General features: G+C 53.2%; 1 protein-coding gene across 1 annotated transcript; it reads right to left on the bottom strand.

The window, feature by feature from the left end:
• Positions 1-7: 7 nt before the first annotated feature.
• Positions 8-19,519, bottom strand: LOC101877895 (L3MBTL histone methyl-lysine binding protein 1). The gene is made up of 22 exons (XM_031047011.2): positions 19,356-19,519; positions 18,979-19,141; positions 17,732-17,955; positions 16,879-17,023; positions 16,599-16,737; positions 15,866-15,989; positions 15,170-15,257; positions 12,761-12,852; positions 12,042-12,146; positions 11,544-11,679; positions 11,027-11,127; positions 9,887-10,038; positions 8,865-8,941; positions 8,374-8,459; positions 7,698-7,808; positions 7,297-7,411; positions 6,956-7,055; positions 5,911-6,108; positions 5,543-5,589; positions 5,126-5,283; positions 4,700-4,762; positions 8-3,856 (listed from the first exon to the last, which is right to left on the bottom strand). Exons 2-22 carry the CDS (start codon positions 19,112-19,114, stop codon positions 3,722-3,724), a joined length of 2,532 nt encoding a protein of 843 aa, XP_030902871.1. The 5' UTR covers positions 19,115-19,141; positions 19,356-19,519; the 3' UTR covers positions 8-3,721.
• Between the last annotated feature and the right edge of the window lie 386 nt (positions 19,520-19,905).

Raw genomic sequence — 19,905 nt, forward strand, 5'->3', positions numbered from 1 at the left:
TGAATGAAAGTGCAAAAAAGTTTCTGCTGCCAGAACCCTGCTCCTGCCCCTTCCCCTGTGCCCCTGCAGGGATGAGCAGGCACCGGCCCCAGAGGGAAGGGGTGGAGTGGAGGAAGGAACCAAGCCGCAGCCCCCAGCGCCTTCCCTCCCCTCCCAGCGGTTGAGAGAGGAACCGAAGTGGCTGAGTCACATCCCTCTCCCAGCTCCCTCCTGCTCTCCCTCAGCTGCACTCACAGCCCCAGCTTTGCCACTGCAAAATCTCTGCCATCCCTTTGAGGCCATCTGGAGGGTTTCTGCCTTATCTCAAAGTGCCTGTGATGGACGTGGAAGGCACCAAGGGAAGGCAGAGGCCGGCATGGCCACGCTCCTGCCTGCTCTCATGGAGATGGAGACCGTGGCCTCGCACCACCACGATGCTGCCCATTTCCATGCAGAGGAAGATGCTCCAACTGCTCCCATGCCCCAAGACACCTGCATCCCCAAAGACACTTTGTGCCCGAGTCTGGAGCACATGGTGGGACATCTCCCCAAGCCAACAAGAGTGGCAGGAGCACAGGCTGGGGGCCTCTACCCACAAACCCATGACTTGAACAGCTCCTCATTGACTTGGCAATGTTGGCTGCAGCCACAGCTCTCAGAAGCACCCCAGCGAGGAAGCTGTGGCCACACTCAGCCCCACTGTCCTTCTCCAGCACCCCGGTGACCCGGCAGGGAACATCCCCCTGAGGAGTTTGGTTGGGCAACAGGGGAAGGATGAAAAACTTTGGTGCTTCTGCCTTGGTCACAGCTGCCCTCAATGCAACCTGAGGGGGACTCCCAGTCAACGCTCTGTGGTGATGGTGCTGCCGAGGCCAGGGGTGCAGCAAACCTTCCTTCTCCTGACTTCCTGCTGGGACCACAGACAACTTCTGCTCCCAGAGGACACAGCACCCAAGACCCTGGCCCAGAGCCTGCTGCCTCCACAGCCACAGAGAGCACTACATTAAAACAGCAATGCACAAACAGCAGGGGAAATGGTGTCGTGGTACTTCCACAAACACCCATCCACACACACACACACACACACAATGCTTTGGGTTTGGTTTGGTTTTAAAGAAAACAAGAAGAAGGTTCTAAGTTTTAACAGTAAATAGCCCTTGACCACCTAAAAACCCTGTAACTCTCACCCAGATGAATCCAGAAGCTTTGCACCCAAATGGCTGAGCTGGCCCAAGAGGCTGATGAAGTGATGCTGGAGACAGCGGGTAAGTGTGGGTGACAGAGGCCTCGCATCACCCTTCCTGTGGGGCCAGTTTTCCTGGCAGCACCTCCCTGAACAGAGACCTGGGTCCAACCGCACAGCCAGGCCCCAGAGCCAAGGGGAGCACCTTGGTTTGTGATGCTTGCTCAGAGGGAGATCACAAGAGCCCAAAGTAAGGCAGCACCCCATGGGCAGAGCTGGTGCCCAGGCAGAGCATGGCTTTATCGCACCCAACAGTATAGCAAGAGCTGCTGCTGGTGGTTGCCATGGTGTGGCTCTTGGCTCCTCTTCCCCTCCAGGAGGGATCTTCTGAGCTCGCCACCACCTGTGCTCTGCAGGGCAGCACGAGGCTCTCCATCCTTCACACTGGTTCAGATCCAATACCAGGGTAGCATCTCCTCTCCCAGCACCCGGGGCAGGGCTTAGTCCCTTCCCCAATAGGAGGAATGAGTTAGCATGACAGCATGGAGCAGGCCAGAATAGGATGCTTTCGTAAGATGATTCCTCACAAGCTCAATAACCACATCCTGTGAAAGGAGCTGTTCCATTCCAGATCCCACCTGGAGAGTGCTGGCACTGTGCAGTCTCACAGCTGAAGGCTCCAGGGCTCCTCTTCTTCCACCTCAGTACACAGTGGCCCCAAAAGAGACTCCCCATCAAGTGAAGAGACCAACGTTAGGACCATTTACTGTGGATCAAGGGTGATTTGGGGAGTGAGTGTGGAAGCCAGAGACACGGCTGTTATTCCCACTCCCCTTCTCTCCACAGCTGGCCACAATGCAGTGCTTGAAGAGGTGGAAGAACATACAAAAGGAAAGGAGAGGGAGAGCTGCCTAAATCAAACCCAAGCATTGACAAGACAAATACATGGAGTAGTTGCAAGTCCTGTGTGAAGAGCAAGCAGCAGATGTCTCAAGACGTCTCAAGAGCAGGTCAAAGGTGACCCCAAATATTCAATAACAGAGTCAAAGTGCTACATTTCCATGGGAAGCCTTGAACAGATTGACCCAGGGGTGACAGTGGCTCCCAAGGCAGTGCTGCTCCAAAGCACATTGCTGGTGCACTTGCTAAGATCTCTTCATCCCTGTCTTTGGGCACTGGGAAAGGGGAAAAGAACATTTTGCTACCGACATGTTGTTCTTGGGAATGGGAAAGAAAGTGGATGTGGGACTCGGATCACATCACTGTAGGTCTGCCAGGACCCCCAGGCATGGAGGCTTTCCTGGCTTTGGAGTCCTGGACTCCATTACAAGGGACAGCATTCCCAAAGTGCCTGCACCCTTGTTGAAAAGATATTACGCTACTGAAGGGACAGAAAGAAACCCAGTTAACTGCTGAATCTCTTCTAGGTCTGCTGGTGAGGGATCCAGGACCAGCAGAGGATCCTGCTCTTCAAACAGCAAAACCTGGGGGCCTTTTGAAGGCAAAATAGGGGGAAAAGGTGGCTTGGCAGGATTGAGTCAGCCAACTCAGTACCACCTTCAGAAACAAATGTGCCTATGGAGGAATGGATGCTTCTTATCCTTGGCAGCTGTCTCTGCTCTAGAAAGGGCCTTGTTCCCAATACCTGAAACAAAGAGGGTCCAAATCTCCCTTGCAGAGCATTTTCTAATTGCTGCAAGGGGAGCAAGTTAACCAAGCATCCTTTCTCCCAGAGATGTGCTGGCCAAGACAGCCTGAAGCCCAAGAGGAAATAAAGCTTGCTCTGCACTCACCAACCCAGGCCCTGTAGGGCCCTGGAGTGCTGCATTACTGTAAAGAGGAATAAAGCAGAGACACTGGTTTGAGGCAGAGCTGCAGCCAGGACATGGTGCTCCTTGGAAGGCGCAAGAGTTGGGCCACTGGTCCCCAGCGCAGTGAAGGAGCAAAGAAAAGTCATCATCTGGCCTTGGAATGGGAAAGTCAAAGGAATGCAAAGACGAAGGCAAAGTGAGCAGAAGCTCCTCGAGAGTGTCCCTTGGAAACAATGTCAGCACGAGCCCCCCAGAGGAACACACTGGGGTGAAAAATGAAAACCTCTCTCAGCTGCTGAGCAAAGCCAAGACCGGCCTTTAAACGGGTGCAAGGACATACAGAGACAGTCAGTCCTTCCCTTACCTGGGTGATTTGACTGGTGGTGTCAGCCCCCAGCTGCTACACCCTCCACACTGCTCCCCTGTGCCTCACCACTGCCCCGAATCAGTGCACTCACAGCGGGACACTGGGTGCTGCTGTCACACTAAGAGAGGCCATTCCCACATCAACCCTCTGCCCTGCAGCCCCCCCGAGGCTTGGGGCCAGCCTTTGCTCGGCGCTGGAGGAGAAGGGCAGTGTAGAGTGGAAAGGAGAGGATGGGAGATGGACTGGTGGGAGAGCAGAGATGCAGCACCCAAGAGGACATGAGCAGGACATGACAAGACGTGGTCGGTCAGGGGGAATCTCTGTCCTGACCAGTTTGGCAGCACCGATGCTAAGAGAGGGTCCCAGCTGGGTGAAGAAAAGTCACTTTAAGGTATCATCAGCATTCTTGAACATGAGGATGGCATTGTAGATCTTGAGTGCGGGGCCCAGCTTGACACTCATAATCTTGACGATGTCAGCCTGCGTCAGCAGCAGGAAGGCCTCGCCATCGATCATCTGGGGAGGAGAGCAGGGACAAAGGCACTCACTGAAAACCCAGACTGTGACCTCCTAGGGACAGCAGGGGCACAACCTGGGGACATGCACCGTCACACTCACCCTCAGCCAGATACCACAGATGATCCCAGGAAGTAGGGAAGGGGCTACCCACAGCACTCCCATGCTTCTGCCCCAGACAAATCAGAGCTTGTGTGTCCAGGAACAGGGCACAGGGGAGAAAAAGCCCTTCCAGGGGCTGCCCCAGGAGCTCGCACTGCAGACAACTCGGGCTTCTGCTGTCTGCACAGCACACAGCCAGCAGGCAAGCTGGTCTGGGCAAACATCCATCCATCCATTCATCCATACATCCATGAATCCATCCATCCCCTGCTCCAGGTCCTAGCAAGTGTGCAGGCAGCCCCTAGCTCCACTTTGCAGGCTGAGCACTGAAGGCATTTACTACCAGGCTGGGATACTTGCTATACCCAGTGTGCACAGGATCAGCCTGCCCTGAGTGCACTGCACATACTGGAAAGCAGCTCCTCTGTATGCTGTCCACAGAGGGGTCTAATAACAATGAAACTGGCTGACAGACAGCAATGCACCTAACTGCTGTGCAGATGCATTGAGAAGATACAGATGGGGAAGGATGAATGGGTGAGGAACGAGCAGCTTTCCTCAGGAGGTGATCATGAGGGAATCCTCATCCTCTTCCTGCTCACCCACCTGAGCATCCACACAGGTGCCCACCCTCACCCATGCCAGGAGAACAGGGCAGGAGGATCACTGGCCAATTCCTCCCTCCCCTGTTGGCAAATAGCCGTCCTTGCCCACCTGAACTCATCCTCCAGCACTTCTCACCTCATCCTTGAAGAGCTTGGCTTGGTCCTCACAACCAGTCAGAGTCTGAACAAAGCTAAAGACCTTGGAACAAACAGAGAAAAAAGTCAAGACAGAAGCAATGTTTCTGGCTGGAGACCCCCAGAACTCCCTATCCTCACTTCCACAGAGGCATTTTGTGCCCTGCAAGGTAACACGTGGCTGTTAGGGCAAAGGCTGCAGCTGCAGCATGCTCCCATCCCTAGAGATCACCCTTGCACCAGGGCACAGGAGGTGGCCTCATCCAGCCCGAAAGCAGCTACAGCATTTGCTCAACAGCCCAGAGAAGTAGCTGCTGAAGCCCATCTATGCCTGGTGGATGTACCATAGTGCTGCACAGCCAGGCAGAGTGCTCCCAACCATGCCAGTGGGTTAGGAGCCAGCACTCAGTCTTTAAAACCATCTTACCTCATCGATGGTCCACTTGGCCACTGTGGCTGCTGTGATGCCGGCCACCCCAGGCAGGAGCTTGCAGTGCTGCTCCCAGCAGAGCGAGAGCGAGCGGTCGGGGTGTGCAGAGAGCGCAGACATGAAGAGTGACTGGTGCATATTGTCTGAAGGAATAGCTGCCAACAAAAGTGCAAGATGTGATCCAATGCAGGACAAGAATGTCCCATCCCATCCTATCCTACAAGCCTTGGAGAGGGACCAAGCAGAGCTCTGGTGACAAGATCTCTGTCAGATGGTCAGCTTTGGTAGTTGACCACAAGCTCCTCACTGGTGCCGACCTGTGTGAGGTCTGACTGAGTGAGCCAAGGGAGACCTGCCTCCAACAGCCACCACCCCAGCTCTTTGAGCCCTGCCTCAAAGAGAGGAGACACTTACTCTGGAAGTCTTCCTGCTGGATCTTCCGGTACTTTGGAGGTCGCCCTCTAAAGAAATGGAAGACTGATTTCCAACTGGGTTTGGACTGGCCCGAGGGCTCTCCTCCACACCGCACAGAGCAATGCCTTGGCAGTGGGAGCAAGAATTACCTCTTGGACCCTGACCCAAAGGGTTGACAGCTAAAGACAAAACATGGGAAGAAAAACCAAGAGAGGTGCCCAACAGAGCTGGGAAGACAAACACCAGCTGCCAACAACCGTGCTCCTCGTGGTCAAGGAGCCTCAACAGCTTGGCCATCCCTCCCAGCGATGGCAGTGGCAGCACAGAGGCCCTGTGCTGCTGATGGGGCTCACCAGGACTGCCCCTACCTCCCATGGTGCCGAGACTTCTTTCGCTGAGAGAAGCCAATGAGGTTCCTCTTGCGAGCCGAGGCCTCACTGTCGGACAGGTCTGCTTTCAGCCTGCCCTGGTTCTTCTCTGCCAGCGGGCACCCTGAGAGGCAGTAATGGGCTGTGAATCTCCCAGTCACGTGTCCTGACCCATCGCATCCCGGTGTGGGGCACTTCCTAGAGCACAGAGGGGAGGCAAGCGTTGGACCAGGCTCAGAGCAGCATGGTGGGGGCATCCCTCCGCCCCTAAGCATGGGAAGCTGTAGCCCTGGTCATAGAAGGCAGAGTAAAGATGTGGTGAACAAAGTCCCAGTGTAAGGGTGCTGGGTGCAAGGGCACACCCTGTACCTCCAGGTACAAACACCCATCCCGCCTTCACTGCTATCACAGCGACCCTGTGCAAGTCACCAGTGCTGATCCTTGCCCCCACAGGCAACCATGAGTGTGGCCAGTAGGGAAGCCCCTGGGAGCCAGATCTGCCTTCCCCATCCTCAGAGATGCTCCACCATACTCACTCCTCTTGACAGCAGCCTGCCGTGCTGGGGTTGGCACAACACTCTGCCTGGTTTTCCCTGGAAAAAGCCTCCCAAGTGACTGACTGAGCTGGGGAAGATGCACTGCTCCTTCTCAGGACTTCCCAAGCTCACAAACTCACAGTGAAAGACATCCATGAGTGGTGGGAGGCACACCTCCTTGAAGCTGGTATCAGTGAACAGCATCTTAAGGGCATATGTTACCGACGTAGCCCCCACAGGTAGATGGGCACATAGGGTACCCCCAGGGGCTGTGGGTACACAGGACAGGTGTGGAGCAGGAGCTTACACAGTTATACCAGCCACAGGCTCCAGGCTGTTTTGGGGCCTGGCCTGTGGAGAGCAAGGGCTGACCCTAAGCATGGAGCAGAGCCAGGTGTGGGGTGGGTGCAATGAAGGGCTGGCTGCTGGTGTGGGTGGGGGGGTATGGAAAAGCAGAGGAAGAGGCTTAAGGGAGGCTGTGCCCCTCTGAGCTACACTGGGGAGCTCACCTGTGGTGAAAGCTGTACTTGGAGCTCTTGGTGTGAGGGATGCTCTTGCAGCCCAGCGTTGGGCAGCCCCCATGGGCAGAGGAGGCTGGTTCCTTTGGCCCTAGACCAGGAACAGAAACAGAAGAGAGACTGTCATGGGCTGCAGCCCCAGGGCAGAGCCAGGGCTGTGGGATCCCTGCCTGCCCCAGACAGGAAGTTTTCCAACTGACAGCTCCACAGAAAAGCCCTTCCTTCTTGCCCATCCTTGGGCCATTTCTGTGCATGAGCAGGTGGTGGTGAGAGTGCAGATCTGGCACACTTGGGCCCTGGCCGTGAGGGACTGACCCAGGTACAGGACTTACTGAGAGGAGGCTGCAGTGGGTGTCCAGTTTTTGAGCACCAGCCTATGGGGTGGATGTCCGGATGATCTGCATCAATCCAGAAATCATAGACATGACTCCAGCCATCAAAATGGATCTGGGGAGAGACAAGTAGAGGGGTCACCCTTCAAACCTCAGGGCACCTCCCTGAGGAGTTCTGAAGCCTTCCAAGCTGACAGCAAGTAGCAGGGTAGAGCTGAACTGCAGCACAAGCCTCTCCTCCATTCCTGGAGCCAGGCACTGGGACCTGCCAAATTCCACACATTGTGCTCCCACAGACCTCTACACACTTTGCTACTGGAACTGGCAGTGAGGTGGGAAGGGTAGGATCAAGCCAGCGCAGTACTTGGACACAGGTGCAGCACTGATGCTCCAACACCCACCTTTATCCTGTGATCTTCCACGTCCTCCACACTGGCCACGCGGATGAAGGACGGAGTCCTCCTGTCCACTGCCTCTAGCTTCATGTTGACCAGGAAGCCGTGGGGTGGACGCTAGGGCCGGGAAGAACCCAGGTCAGTGGGGAGCAGGGCCATGCTTCGAGCTCCTGCACCCCTCAGCAGCCTTCCCAGCAGTGAGCACTCCTCAAGCCCAGCTCCCAGCCCTGGCCTATCCCAGTAAGAGCCAGCCCAGCTCACAGTGGCAACAGGAGAGAGTGGCTACAGGCCTCCTGGATATGAGCTGTGTTTTAACAAGATGTGAAAGCTGTGCCCAAGGGAGGAAGGTCTCCAAGACACATTTTGGGGCTCTATCTTGCAGCCCCACTTGTCTGGACACAGAGGCTGTTGCTGCAGTTAGAAACAGCAACTATCAAGCAAGCCTAAATGATTTCTCACCACCCAGCTTCTGTCTAGCTGAGGGCATGGTCATACTTCCCATTTTTCCAAGAACTGTTTGCACAGGATAGCCCTGACTTCTGAACTTGAGTGTAGATCTGAACCTCAGGCCTGTGGCAGGAGCATCCTCAACATTACTTGACTTTCATTAAGGTAAAGATCTGACAATGAAGAAAACCCAAATCTCTGCCTAGCACAGTGCAGTAGATGATGTGGCACTCACCACTTTAAAGGCCCAAGCTGGGACAGCAGATGCACCAGTTTCCTTTAGGTACTTTTCCCAGGTGAAGTTGTCAGGGTCAGGATAATCTGAAAGCAGGGAAAATGCAAAAGGTGAATGCTGCAGGAAGACAGCAAGTACCACAGAATATCCTACTGCTTTTGACCAACCAATCCTGAGCCAGACACATGGGAACCTGAGAGACATCAAGAAATGCTACTATTTCCTCAGGGACAATAAAATCCAGGGTACATGGAAGCATAAGCATCTGGGCCTGGACAGACAGCTTGGGTCCTGCTTGTGTCTCTACTCAGTTCAAGACAACCACGCAAACATGTGCAGGAGCCTTGGCAGGAGCATGGCTGTGGCCTTGCTGAAGGAAACTGCTTGGGCCTGCAGACAAACAAAGGCCCCAGGGTTCCCTGTGCCACCCTGGAAGCCTGTCCCCAGGGGGATGCACCACTGAGGGCTGTGCTCCCAGGCCACTTACTCACCTTGAGGAGGTGTGAGGGGTTTGCCGTGCTCCTGACACCATCCAACTGGGTGGATGTATGGACTGCTGGGATCACACCTAGAACACAAACCCGAACTCTTACACAGGGCTGAGGTACCTGGCTCAGCACAGACAGCATGGGCTGCAGGGGTCCAGGGCAGGTCATCTGGTGCACCCCTAGGTCTGTACCACCAGCAAAACCCCCTGCATAAGTCAAGGTCTTCTACAGCATCCTTGTCCCTGAGTGACCAGGAAACCACAGGCCCTGCAAGGCAAGGACTAGGGCAAGAGAATGTCAGCTCAGAGGGGCAGGACATGAACATGTCCTGGTTTCAAGCCCTGCAGCAGAGCTACCCAGGGAACAGCAACCACTTGCTGCAAGTGGGGAGACAGGCCATGCCTTTTAGAGCTTGGAGTGGTGAGAGCTGAGGAATCTGGTGAGCTCTTGTCTTGGGGTCATGGCTCCCCATAGGTCAGAGCACACTCAGGTACTGCTGCTTTGCAGGTCTGTCCTAGGACAGTGAAGGCAGCTGCCCAGCACCAGGGAGTGAAGAGCAGCTGGGGACAGAAACTGCTGCAGCCTCAGGGCAAGAAGAGGTCAGAGGACTCCAGCAAAGGAAAGGAGTTGCTCTCAGAACCCTGATTGTGCTAACTGGCCATTTTAATTGGCCTTAAGCAGCCTCAGTTGGGACACTTCCCCACCCTGGCAACAATCCCCTGCCTACAGATGCAGGAGCTCCTTTAAGATAAGCCCTTCAGTCTCTGTATTGCTTTCTTCCTCCCAAGAGGATTTCAGGGTGAGCCTACAGCATGTGATCATGTCTGACTTTGCCCCACATTAACTAAAGGGCTATGGCAATGTCCCAGGAGGTCTGTCCCCAAGAAGGGTGACCCTCTGCTTCACTAGTGACCCATGCAGCAGCATGTTGGGATTGTCCCACTCTTTCCCAAGCACCCCATCACTTTTGCTGAAGCAGTGGCAGCGTCTCCACACTGACACCCCAGGAGCCTCTGTGCACTTACCAGTAGTCATAAGTATCATCCCAGTTGTCAAAGTGCACCAAAAAGCGATTGTCCACCACGTCAGTCACTGTGGCAACACAGATGAGGGAAGGGTTCATGCGGTCAACAGCTTCCAGCTTCATGCCCACCTCAAAGCCTGGGGAAGCCTCGTGCTGGGGGGATAAAGGTTTCTTTCAGAGCTATGGTCCCAGCGCCCTCCTCACCACTTCCCCTGCCCACTGCAAGCAGGCACCTGCCCAAACTCTCCCTGGCCTCCAAGCAGGACCAGGACCACTTAGGATCCCAGAAGGGCAGTGCTCTGCTGTGTATGCAAGAGAAGAGGCAGAGGGTGAGTAACTCAGCTTGGCCAAAGAAAGAGGAAAAGAAACGTTCACACTCTCAGGATCTTCAATAAGCAGTAACCTCCCAGAGAAAAAAGTCTCCAACTTATACCAGCTCATAAAGGACTTGTTGTAGTCATGAACCTCCAGTTAGCAGCAAGCAGTGTTCTAGGCTTAACAGGAGGAGCTGGGATGGGACCTTCACCCTACCTTGCTTTTACTTCTTGGATCCAAAATCTGTGCCAAACACTGCCTCACACACACTAGTGGGATTGTCGCAGCAATGAACAGGAGGTTTAGACACAATAAACAACTGAGAGAGGCTGATTTGTCAGTAAGGCTGAGTTTCCTCTGCAGCTGACAAAGAAACCATTAGCATTTTGCACTCTGCTATATTCCCACTTTCCTTGCCCAAGCTGCCATATGAAAAATAAAGGCAGAGACAGAAACAATGAAGACACAAAACAGAGACAAAAGAACTCTGCTTAGAAAACCTTAACTGAGGGCTCTGGGGCAAAATAATTGTTGAGAGTAGTGGTTACTCCTCCTCACCACTACTTTTGCAACAAATGTACCTGTCCTGGATGAAATAGTGAATCAGACCAATGCCAATTTTGGGCACACCAAACTAGTACCCAAGCTATAGATCCTCAGCGGCCAAACATGCCCCATCTCATCGAGCAATGCCAGCAGTACACTCTCTGGCCCCCCACATGGTGGGGTGGACAGAGGGAAGTCCAGCACTGGCAAAGAGATTCTGCTCAGCTGAAGGGGAAGAAATCACACCTGAACCTGTCAGGAAGGAGAAGCTGCTACTCACAGCATTTCGGACCATGAAGAGGTGCTTAGGAGCTGCCTGAGCCTTTGTTATCTTCAGGTAGTTTGTCCAGCTGAATTCTTCTTCCTTATAACCTACAACCCCTCAAGAAGAGAAATGAGAGCAGCAAGTTGACAGAGAGCACCCAAGTGGTCATGAGGCTGAGCCTGGACATCTGCAACCAGCCTGCCCTCACCCTGCCAACTGTGCCCTGCTGCGAGCAGCCCTGGGAAACCCAAAACCTGTGACCCAATGTCTGATTCAGGAGGGGTGCTAGGAAATGTCCAAAGCATCAGTCCCATCCACCCTGGGGCACAGCTGCTGTCTCCAAATTTGCCCCAGAATGGGAGCGAGCAGATCTTTAGCATGATGGGTGCCTGAAAGGTGGTCCTGTGGAGCCCCCATCCAGTACACAGCAGCATCCTCTCACAGGGCCCATCTCCAGCTCTACCTTTAGGTGCCCACTACTCATCCACCTTCTTCAACAGCACCCACCAACTGAGACGTGCTAATTCCTTACCTTTTGGGGGCTGGAGTTTGTGCCCAGTCTCCTCAAACCAGCCAGCAGGGTGGATATCAGGGGAGTCAGCATTCAGCCAGAAATCATGGCACTCCGAGTAGCCATCAAAGTGGAGGCGCATTCGGAAACCGCACACCTACCAACAGGGAGGGCAGGAAAGGGAAAGGACCATGGAAACCTCCTGCTGCCCTTGGCTGAGCACTGCATGCACCTCTTCTCCTGTATATTATCTCAGCCTTATCATTTAGGGAAGCAAAGAGTCAGTCATAAGCAGTGCCCAGATTAGGAGGCACAAGCCACTCCCAAAAGGTGTCCAGCATGGAACAAGGCAAGTGTAAGGAAACCACAAGCAAACCCTGAGAAGGGAAGTTCAGGCTGGTGTGTAAATGCCATGGTGGGGCATCGTGCTGTGTCCAGAAAGTGCAAGGATTACCTTTTTTGCACCTGGGGCAGATGCTGGCATGGGGATTTTGACTAAAGGACCCACAGGTGACTTACCTCAGCCACTGTCAGGATAAAGTACATAGATGGGTGTTGTGGATCAATCCCTTCCAGCTTCATCCCCACTTTAAAGCCATTCTTGTGCTGGGAAGCTATTTGGTACTGCAAACAAAACAATTAAACTACAATGTAAGAAATGACACAGGTAGAACCATCCCAAGGAGCACCCATCAGGCAATGGGAGCTGCTGGGACCAAGGAATTGGGGGCCACAGGTTATGTTGCCATCCAAATTTTAACTCTTTTCATGTAGAAAACCACATTCTTCCACCTCCTTGTGGCTTTGTGTCTCTTGCTACTGGCAGGGCAGGGTGTCCCCAGGGAGACAGGGACATGGGCCTGGCTCCTCTTCTACCCTGGCTATCAGAAGCCTGGGAGCAGGGGTGCAGCGCAGCAATGTGGCCTCAGGAGAGCTGACACATGGCTTTGAGGAAGGGCTGGAAAGGCTCCACCACCCTGCCAGAGCCACAGGGGTGTCCTAGACAAATGCAGGGTGCTTGGGATGGGAGACGGCACCTGCTGGGGAGTGGGACCCAGGGCAATCAAAGCTGGAGGCTGATTGGTCACCTACAGGTGAAGATGGGAGTTTGCTTATTGCTCAGAGTCCCGCAAAACAGGGAAGGAAGGGAGAGAGGAGAAGGAAGAGGGGTGGGAAAAAAAACAGGGAAAGAGAAGAGAAGATGAAAGAAGGAAAAAGACAGGAAAATCCCAACTCACATCCTGGAAGAGATTTAAAGGGGCAGCGACAGCTTTCTGCTCCTCCAAGTAGGACGCCCAAGACCAGCCTTCTTTCTTCTCCTCACTGGCACCTGAGCGCAGCACAAACGCACACACAAGAGGCGCTGCTGAGGGTCTGCTCCAGCCCCTGGCCCTGCCTGCCTCGGAGCAGCGTGCAGGGCAGGTCCTGCTGGGGCCACATCCTGCTCTCATGCACAGTCCTGCATCCCTGCAAAGCTCAGCACCATCCTACAGAGCCCCTTTCTCCAGCAAACCATGGAGGGACAGACCAAAGGGGCCCCCTCTTACACAGGTCCCCATGACCCAAATGTCCTCGTTCACTCTAGTAAGGCACCTAAAGAGCCTAAGGGACAAGCCATTCTGTGCAAAGCATCAGGACACCTCTGCAACCAGTCCTCCTCCAGCCAGTCCATTTGACCACGGCACTGATGGATCTGGGATAGCAGTAGGATCCATGCAGAGGGCTGGGAATCACTCCCAGCTGCAAGGGCCATGTGCCCAGTCAAACCAGCAGCGGGCTCACCTTCTGCCACCACTCCAGAAGCACCAGCTCTGCTATCCTCTGCTTTGAGAGAACCACCTGATCCTCCTTGGCACACCAAGGCCACACTGGTGCCCTAGAGATGCATTTACCTATCTGGTATTCACGAAAAGATACCATCATCTCTACAGGCAGGAGGTGACCCTTCATTCCTTTGAGCCCTTTGGGAAAGCTACAAAGACCTTGCCCAAGGCACATGAGACAGTCCAAGTCTCCAGCCACTTTCTTTCCCTGCTTTGTAGTATCTGAAGGGACTCCAGGAGTGCTGTGCCTATCCCAGCACTGAGTAATTCACAGCTACCAGTCACCCATGACAGACAACCTTGGGTAAGGCAGGCCAGAAACACAGCGGAAAACCCAACTCCTTTCTCCCTTGGGCTTAGGGGAAGTAGAAGTGGAAAAAATAGGAACCTGTGGGAGAAATTAAAGCTGAGCTTCACTGAGCAAGGTTATTAACCCAGATGCTTCGCTAATACGTAAGAGTGACAAACATAGAATCATAGAATGGTTTGGGTTGAAAAGGACCTTAAGATCATTCAGTTCCAGCTCACTACTATGAGCAGAGACACTTCACACTAGACCATATTGCCCAAGGTTCTGTCCAGCCTGGCCTTGAACACTGCCAGGGATGGAGCATCTACCACTTCTCTGGACAACCTGTGTCAGGGCCTCACCACCCTCATAGTAAAGAGCTTCTTCCTTATAGCTGACCTGAATTTCCCATTTAAGCTTGAACCCATTGCCCCTTGTACATCTTCATTATTCTGTAGGACTCTGAAAAGAGTGGCAGGCATGTTTGGGGAATCTGTAAGTACAAGCTCTGTGCTTCTAGAGAATGACAAATACACCTGGAGACAGAGCACACACAGACTCTGCTACACTGAAGCATCCAGGTGTGCATTTTGTTTGCTAGTGTACCTCTAACAGAAGAGAGAAAGCTGAAATAACCAGGCTCAGCATTGCTTACTTGTATGCAGCAGGGAACACTCATGCTCAGGGCTCAGACTGTAGTGAGTGAGTCTGAAATCTCTTTTTAATAGAGGCTAACTCAGTGTAATATGAGAGGTTAACAACATCTGGCCCCTGCTACTGTCCTTACATTTGGCTATGGAGAGGAGTATGAAGCTGGAGCAGTTTCATTTTAAAATTACTTTGAATATGACCTTTCACTATTCACAGACAAAAGGTTTCCCATAAATGTTTATTTGCAATATTTTTCCTTCCCCCTCATCCCATTGCACCACAGGGATAAAACCAACCAAGCAAATGCTGCATCCTGAGCTTGTCTCCTTCCCCTCTGTGTCAACAGCTCTGCATTTGCGATCTCCTCTGATATGGCCCAGGAATAGATCCCCATGAGATGAGACAAGCCTTCAGCAGCACCACACCTACAGGAGCAACTCCCAAACTTGTGAGCTCCCGATCACGTGAGAGAAGTTCCCCACAAGACCATCCAAAGAGGGAGTCAAAGCCAGATGTGGCTCAGTCATGTTATTGCTCAGGATAGTGCCTCTCGGAACAAACACAGTACCCACAAGCATGTAATACATTCAGCTCCCAAGGGGAGGGACCAGAGAGCACTGTACAGTACGGCCCAATGCCTGAAGAAGACACAGCTGTATCTGTAATGGTGCACCCTTCCCATGGAGAGAAAGACAGGAAAGGAGAGAAACGGAAAGAGACAGAAAGAGCAGGATCAAGCAAGCAGAGGAGCTTACAAGCCTTCAGGAACATGTTGCACTGGGTGTTTGACTCTGCTGAAGCACCAAAATGCTGTCCCAGACCCACAGCAGGACCCACAGCTGTGGTGGGAGCACTGACCCCACTGCCTGCCCAGCCCTGCATACCGTGCTGGCTCCCGTTCCATGCATCAGCCTCTGGGATGTTGATGGCAGAGTCCTCAGTAGAGATTTTCCTCTCTTCCTGCTTTTCTTCCTAGACATGAGAGCAGACAAAACAGAAACTCATCATGCTGGAGGTCTGCACACAGGTTTGTGCTTAGTGTTGTAACCACAGACAAGTGCCAAAGGCCATGCTGTGCATTTGCAACATCCACAATTTTACTGATGCTTGGCCCAGAATGGGCAGCCAAGAGGATGTGATGATGGGAGCAGATTTTCACGCTGACTGGTAGCAATCACACCTGGAGTAGATCTGCAGAGCTTCCCTGCCTTGTCAAATCACTGTCCCTTCCCCAGGATACACATCACACAGACACACACTCTTACTTCAGCACTTACTTTGGTGACACAGACTCAAGAGAGCAGTTGAGTGCTCTCTGTACCTACAGCCCAACCAGGACATGTCTAGCACTGCCCAACCTGAGGCGCTCAGCATGCCCAATAGCCCACCAAGTGTCTGATGATCCACACATTCAAGTCTTTTTATCATTAACAGCCAAAATGTTACCTCCTTCACATATAGCTAACATAGCACTGAAAGACACCGATAACTGTGTACATATGCAGCACACAGAGGGGGGGAGCCATGACCGACCCTTGATATCAGCATGTGTGCACACACCCACCCTGCCCTCTTCCTACCATTTGCTCTGATTCGTATTCTTCCTCTGAAGGGCTCTGGTAATCCTTCCTCTTTCGTTTCTTCACTGGCTTGAGGATTTCAGTGGCATTGGTGCTGCTGGCAGAGTTTTCCACAATGACAGACCTGCATGGAGTAAGGGAGAGTAAACCACTATGGCATGGTGGTTATGGCTGGGGTGTCAGTAAGGGACTGGTTGCTGGAGAATCCCTGTCACCCACCCTCCTGACTAACGTATGCACTCCTTTCAGCACACAAGTTGGCATGAGGTTAGAACCAGGGTACAGAACAGAATCATCTTCACACAGCTGGGTGTCAGAAACCTGAACCCAGGGATGGATCAGAAGCAATCTAGTTTTGTAGCAGGGCTCTAAGCTTCATCAGAGCCACTGAGAGATGCTGTAAAACAAGTCCCGGGAGTCACACATTAGTAAGCAGTAGGCTGGAAATGGCTTTGTGACCCATGCTTCCCACTGCTACTCTGCCTGCAAGCACCCACTCCAGCAACCCCCTGCTCAACCACATACATGTTTATGAGGCCACAAATTGAGCAGGAGAAAATCTGGCTCATATGCTTCCCGTTGTCTCTGGGACACCCCCTACATTGCAGCCAGGGCACTCTGCGTACACTCTGTGTCCCCTCTTCATCCCTTGCTGGAGCATAGAGACCGGGGGGGGGAGAGCAGACAGATGGATGGATATGGCTCAACATCGAGCAGACTCTCCTTCCTTTACCTCTCTTTAAACTGCTGGTGACAGTGTTCGCTGCAGAAGCCTCTGCCTTCCCGGGCTCCATCTGACATATGCCTGCGACCACAGGTATCACAGTGGCACATGCTTTCTGCTGTTGGAAGCTTGGTCTGCTCTGGCGCATCTGAGTCAGAGAGAAGAGAAGCAGTGAGGCACAAGGTGCAGCAAAGGAAAGAGCAGGAAGCAGGAGACATGTGCCTCACTCAGGGCCTACAGCAGCCAGCGCCTGCTAAATTATGGTACCCCCCAGAAGTGCCACCCTTACCCTGAGCCACAGTAGGATTGTCCCTGCTGGTGGGTGCCACCTCTGGGTCCCCATCTTTCTCTGTGTGACCCTCCTTTACAGCTTCCACTGGAGGCATCTTATCAGCACTCACTACCTTCAGCGTCCCGTACTCATTAATTCGGAACTACATCATTGAACCGAAAAACAAGGAAGAATAGTTAATAAGGAGGATAGAAATGCAATTTGATAGCTAGTGGGTGCATGTGAGCTCTGAGAATAAGAGGGACATGGTTGAGCCAGTAGTGTCTTCAACAACAGGACAGTTCTTAGGTCATCTTTAAGGTCCCTTCCAACCCAAACCATTCTATGACTCTATAGTAGAGGCAAGCACATCACTAAAGTCTCCTATCCTGCTGCCCCTCCCTGCAGTCTCTGCTGGCCTCTGAGCCTGCCAGGGCAAGCACACTGCCTGACATGGGTGAGACCAGCACCAGCAGGCAGCATGAGGCACACGAGGATGGCTGAAGGATGTCTGGTGAGCATAAGGCCACTGTTCCCAGTGAGTGCAGGAGCTTGGTGAGAGCCAACTCCATGGCACAGCTTGGAAAGGAAACATTCCCTGCACAGCAAGCAGCAGTCCTCTGACTCCCTGTGCAGGGCAGACCTGCTGCAGCACCCCAGGCACCATGTATTTGCCTTCTCTGCTAAGGTCACAAGATGGCAGGGGCACAGTGATGGGGCACAAGAGCCTCAAAGAGTGGGAACAACCAAGAGCTCCTCCAGCTGACTGATGGTCTCTGCCTGCATAAGCTGGGGACTGCCACTTACAAAAGCAAACAGCTGAGAGAAGTGGTGAGGGGAGACAAACATGGTGGCCCAGGGCTACACTTACCCGCAGGTTACTCCCAGGCAAAGTAGCCACCCCATCTTTCCACTCCAGCACACGGACTGTGCTGCAGGTCTGCACCCCACTGATCTGGGGAATGACAGTAGCTGTGATGGGCTCACTCCCTGCTCCCCTCTCTGGCCTCTCGGCTCCTGTGCTTCTCTGTGGTTCCCGGGGGAATCGCTGGATTTCTAAGGTGCTCGTGGGAAGGCTGATGGCAGTGGCGTTTGCTTGAGAAGAGAAGAAACAAACAACCAGAGGCATACACAGAACACAGCAAGTGTCAGATTCTGCACCCAGGACAAGGTAATCCTGCTTATATGTACAAACTGGGGGAAGAGAGGAGGAGAGGAGCCCCAGGGAAAGAGATCTGGGGTGATGGCAAGTTGAACAGGAGTCAGCAGTGTGCCCTGGCAGCCCAAAGAGCCACGCTCTGGGTGCACCAGCACAGCACCACAAGCAGGTCTGGGGAGGTGACTGTCCCACTCTGAACAGACCTGGTGTGGCCCCAGCTCAAGTCCCGTGCACAGGTTTGGGTCCTCAGTAGATAAAGGACATCAAACTACTGGAGTGTGTCCAGAGGATGTGACCAAGGTCTCGAGGGCATGACTTAGGAAGTGTGGCTGAGGTCACTTGGCTTGGAGATAGAAGGCTGAGGGGTGACCTCATCACAGGCTACACCTCGCTCACAGGGGCAGCACAGGGAGGTGCTGATCTCTCTCTGGTGACCAGCAATAAGACATGAAGAAATGGAATGAAGCTGCATCAGAAGATGCTCAGGTTCAACATAATGAAAAGATTCTTCACCGGGAAGTTGGTCAGTCCCAGGGCAGTGCTCATGGCACCAAGCCTGTCACAACTCAAGGAGTATCTGGACAATGCTCTCAGTTTTAGGTAATCCTGCAAGGAGCAGGGATTTGGACTCAGTGATCCTTATGGGCCCCTTCCAACTTGAGATATTCTACAATTCTGTGATAATGCAGCAACCTAGGGGCCCACATGCCCTGCAGGGCAAGCACACAACACACTGTGCTGCACTGTTCTGGGCCCCAAGCATTAGGGGTTTGGTTTAAAACTCAAGAGATTTTGATCAGCCAAGTGACATGGGATGGGCACCAAGAACCACTAAAATGACAACAGCAACAAGGCTTTACCTCCCAAGGTTTGGGAGGAGGACACATATACAAGGAATGTGAGGTAACAGTGTGGGCAGAGAAGGCTGGGGAGGCCCCAGTTAGGACAAGCCTGTGTACCTGGTATGATGAAGGCAGTTGTTGGCAGGTGGGTGCTCTGCACAGTGCTCTCGGTGGTGACCACGTGGACGCTGACCTCCCCAGCGGTGTTCCCCTTCGTGCTTCTCACAACCTCCATCTCTGCTCTGCTGTCCATCACCTTGCCAGGACACAGAGCGAGACACTGTAAGATAGCAAGACAGAAATCAAGTTGGGTACAAGTACAAACCTGACAAAGGAGTGAGAAAGAGACTCTGGAGGATGGTCCTCTTCCTTTCAACCATCTCCCAGCATAAACCCCTGTAGGCCATAACAAAAGCCTATTGAATCCAACAAAGAAAAGCCCCTATTATGAGATCCCAGCTCAGAGCCTGCAAATGCCAAGGGGTTTTTCTTACCTGGCACCACCATAGGATGCTCTGAGCACAGCAGGTCCACCACAAGCTATGGATGCTCCTGGCTCCCACTGATGTAGGCTGTGACAGAGAGTTAGCAAATCCTACCCTGGAGCAGACACAGGTTCCTCCAGTTCCCCTTCCGGTTCTCCTGCTGGGCAGTCACCCTCGATCTTCTAACTGGCTGTAGGAGAGGAATTTCACAAGTGGCAGGAATTAACCAGGGGGTGGAGGGAACATGAAGTCCACTGGATGCAGCTGAGCTTCTCACAGGACTGGTGATGTTCAACCCATTTAGCCATGAGTTTTTCAAGAAGTAGACCTGGTCCTGAGGGTACTACCAGGCTTTACTGGCCCTGACCAACCTCCCCTGGACCCCCCACCCCTGACCCACCACGTCAGCCCCACCATAACCCGTCTATGCTGTACTGCAGCAGTGCTGGTCTCCAGCTGCTGCCTGGACCTGATCTGGCTGGCATCCTGGCTTGATCTCAGACCTTGCCTGGTGACCTGAGCTCTATCTGGACCTTGCCACAGTGACTCTGCCATCTGC

This window comes from Melopsittacus undulatus, chromosome 10, assembly GCF_012275295.1.
Source record: "Melopsittacus undulatus isolate bMelUnd1 chromosome 10, bMelUnd1.mat.Z, whole genome shotgun sequence".
NCBI classification, from domain to species: Eukaryota; Metazoa; Chordata; class Aves; order Psittaciformes; family Psittaculidae; genus Melopsittacus; species Melopsittacus undulatus.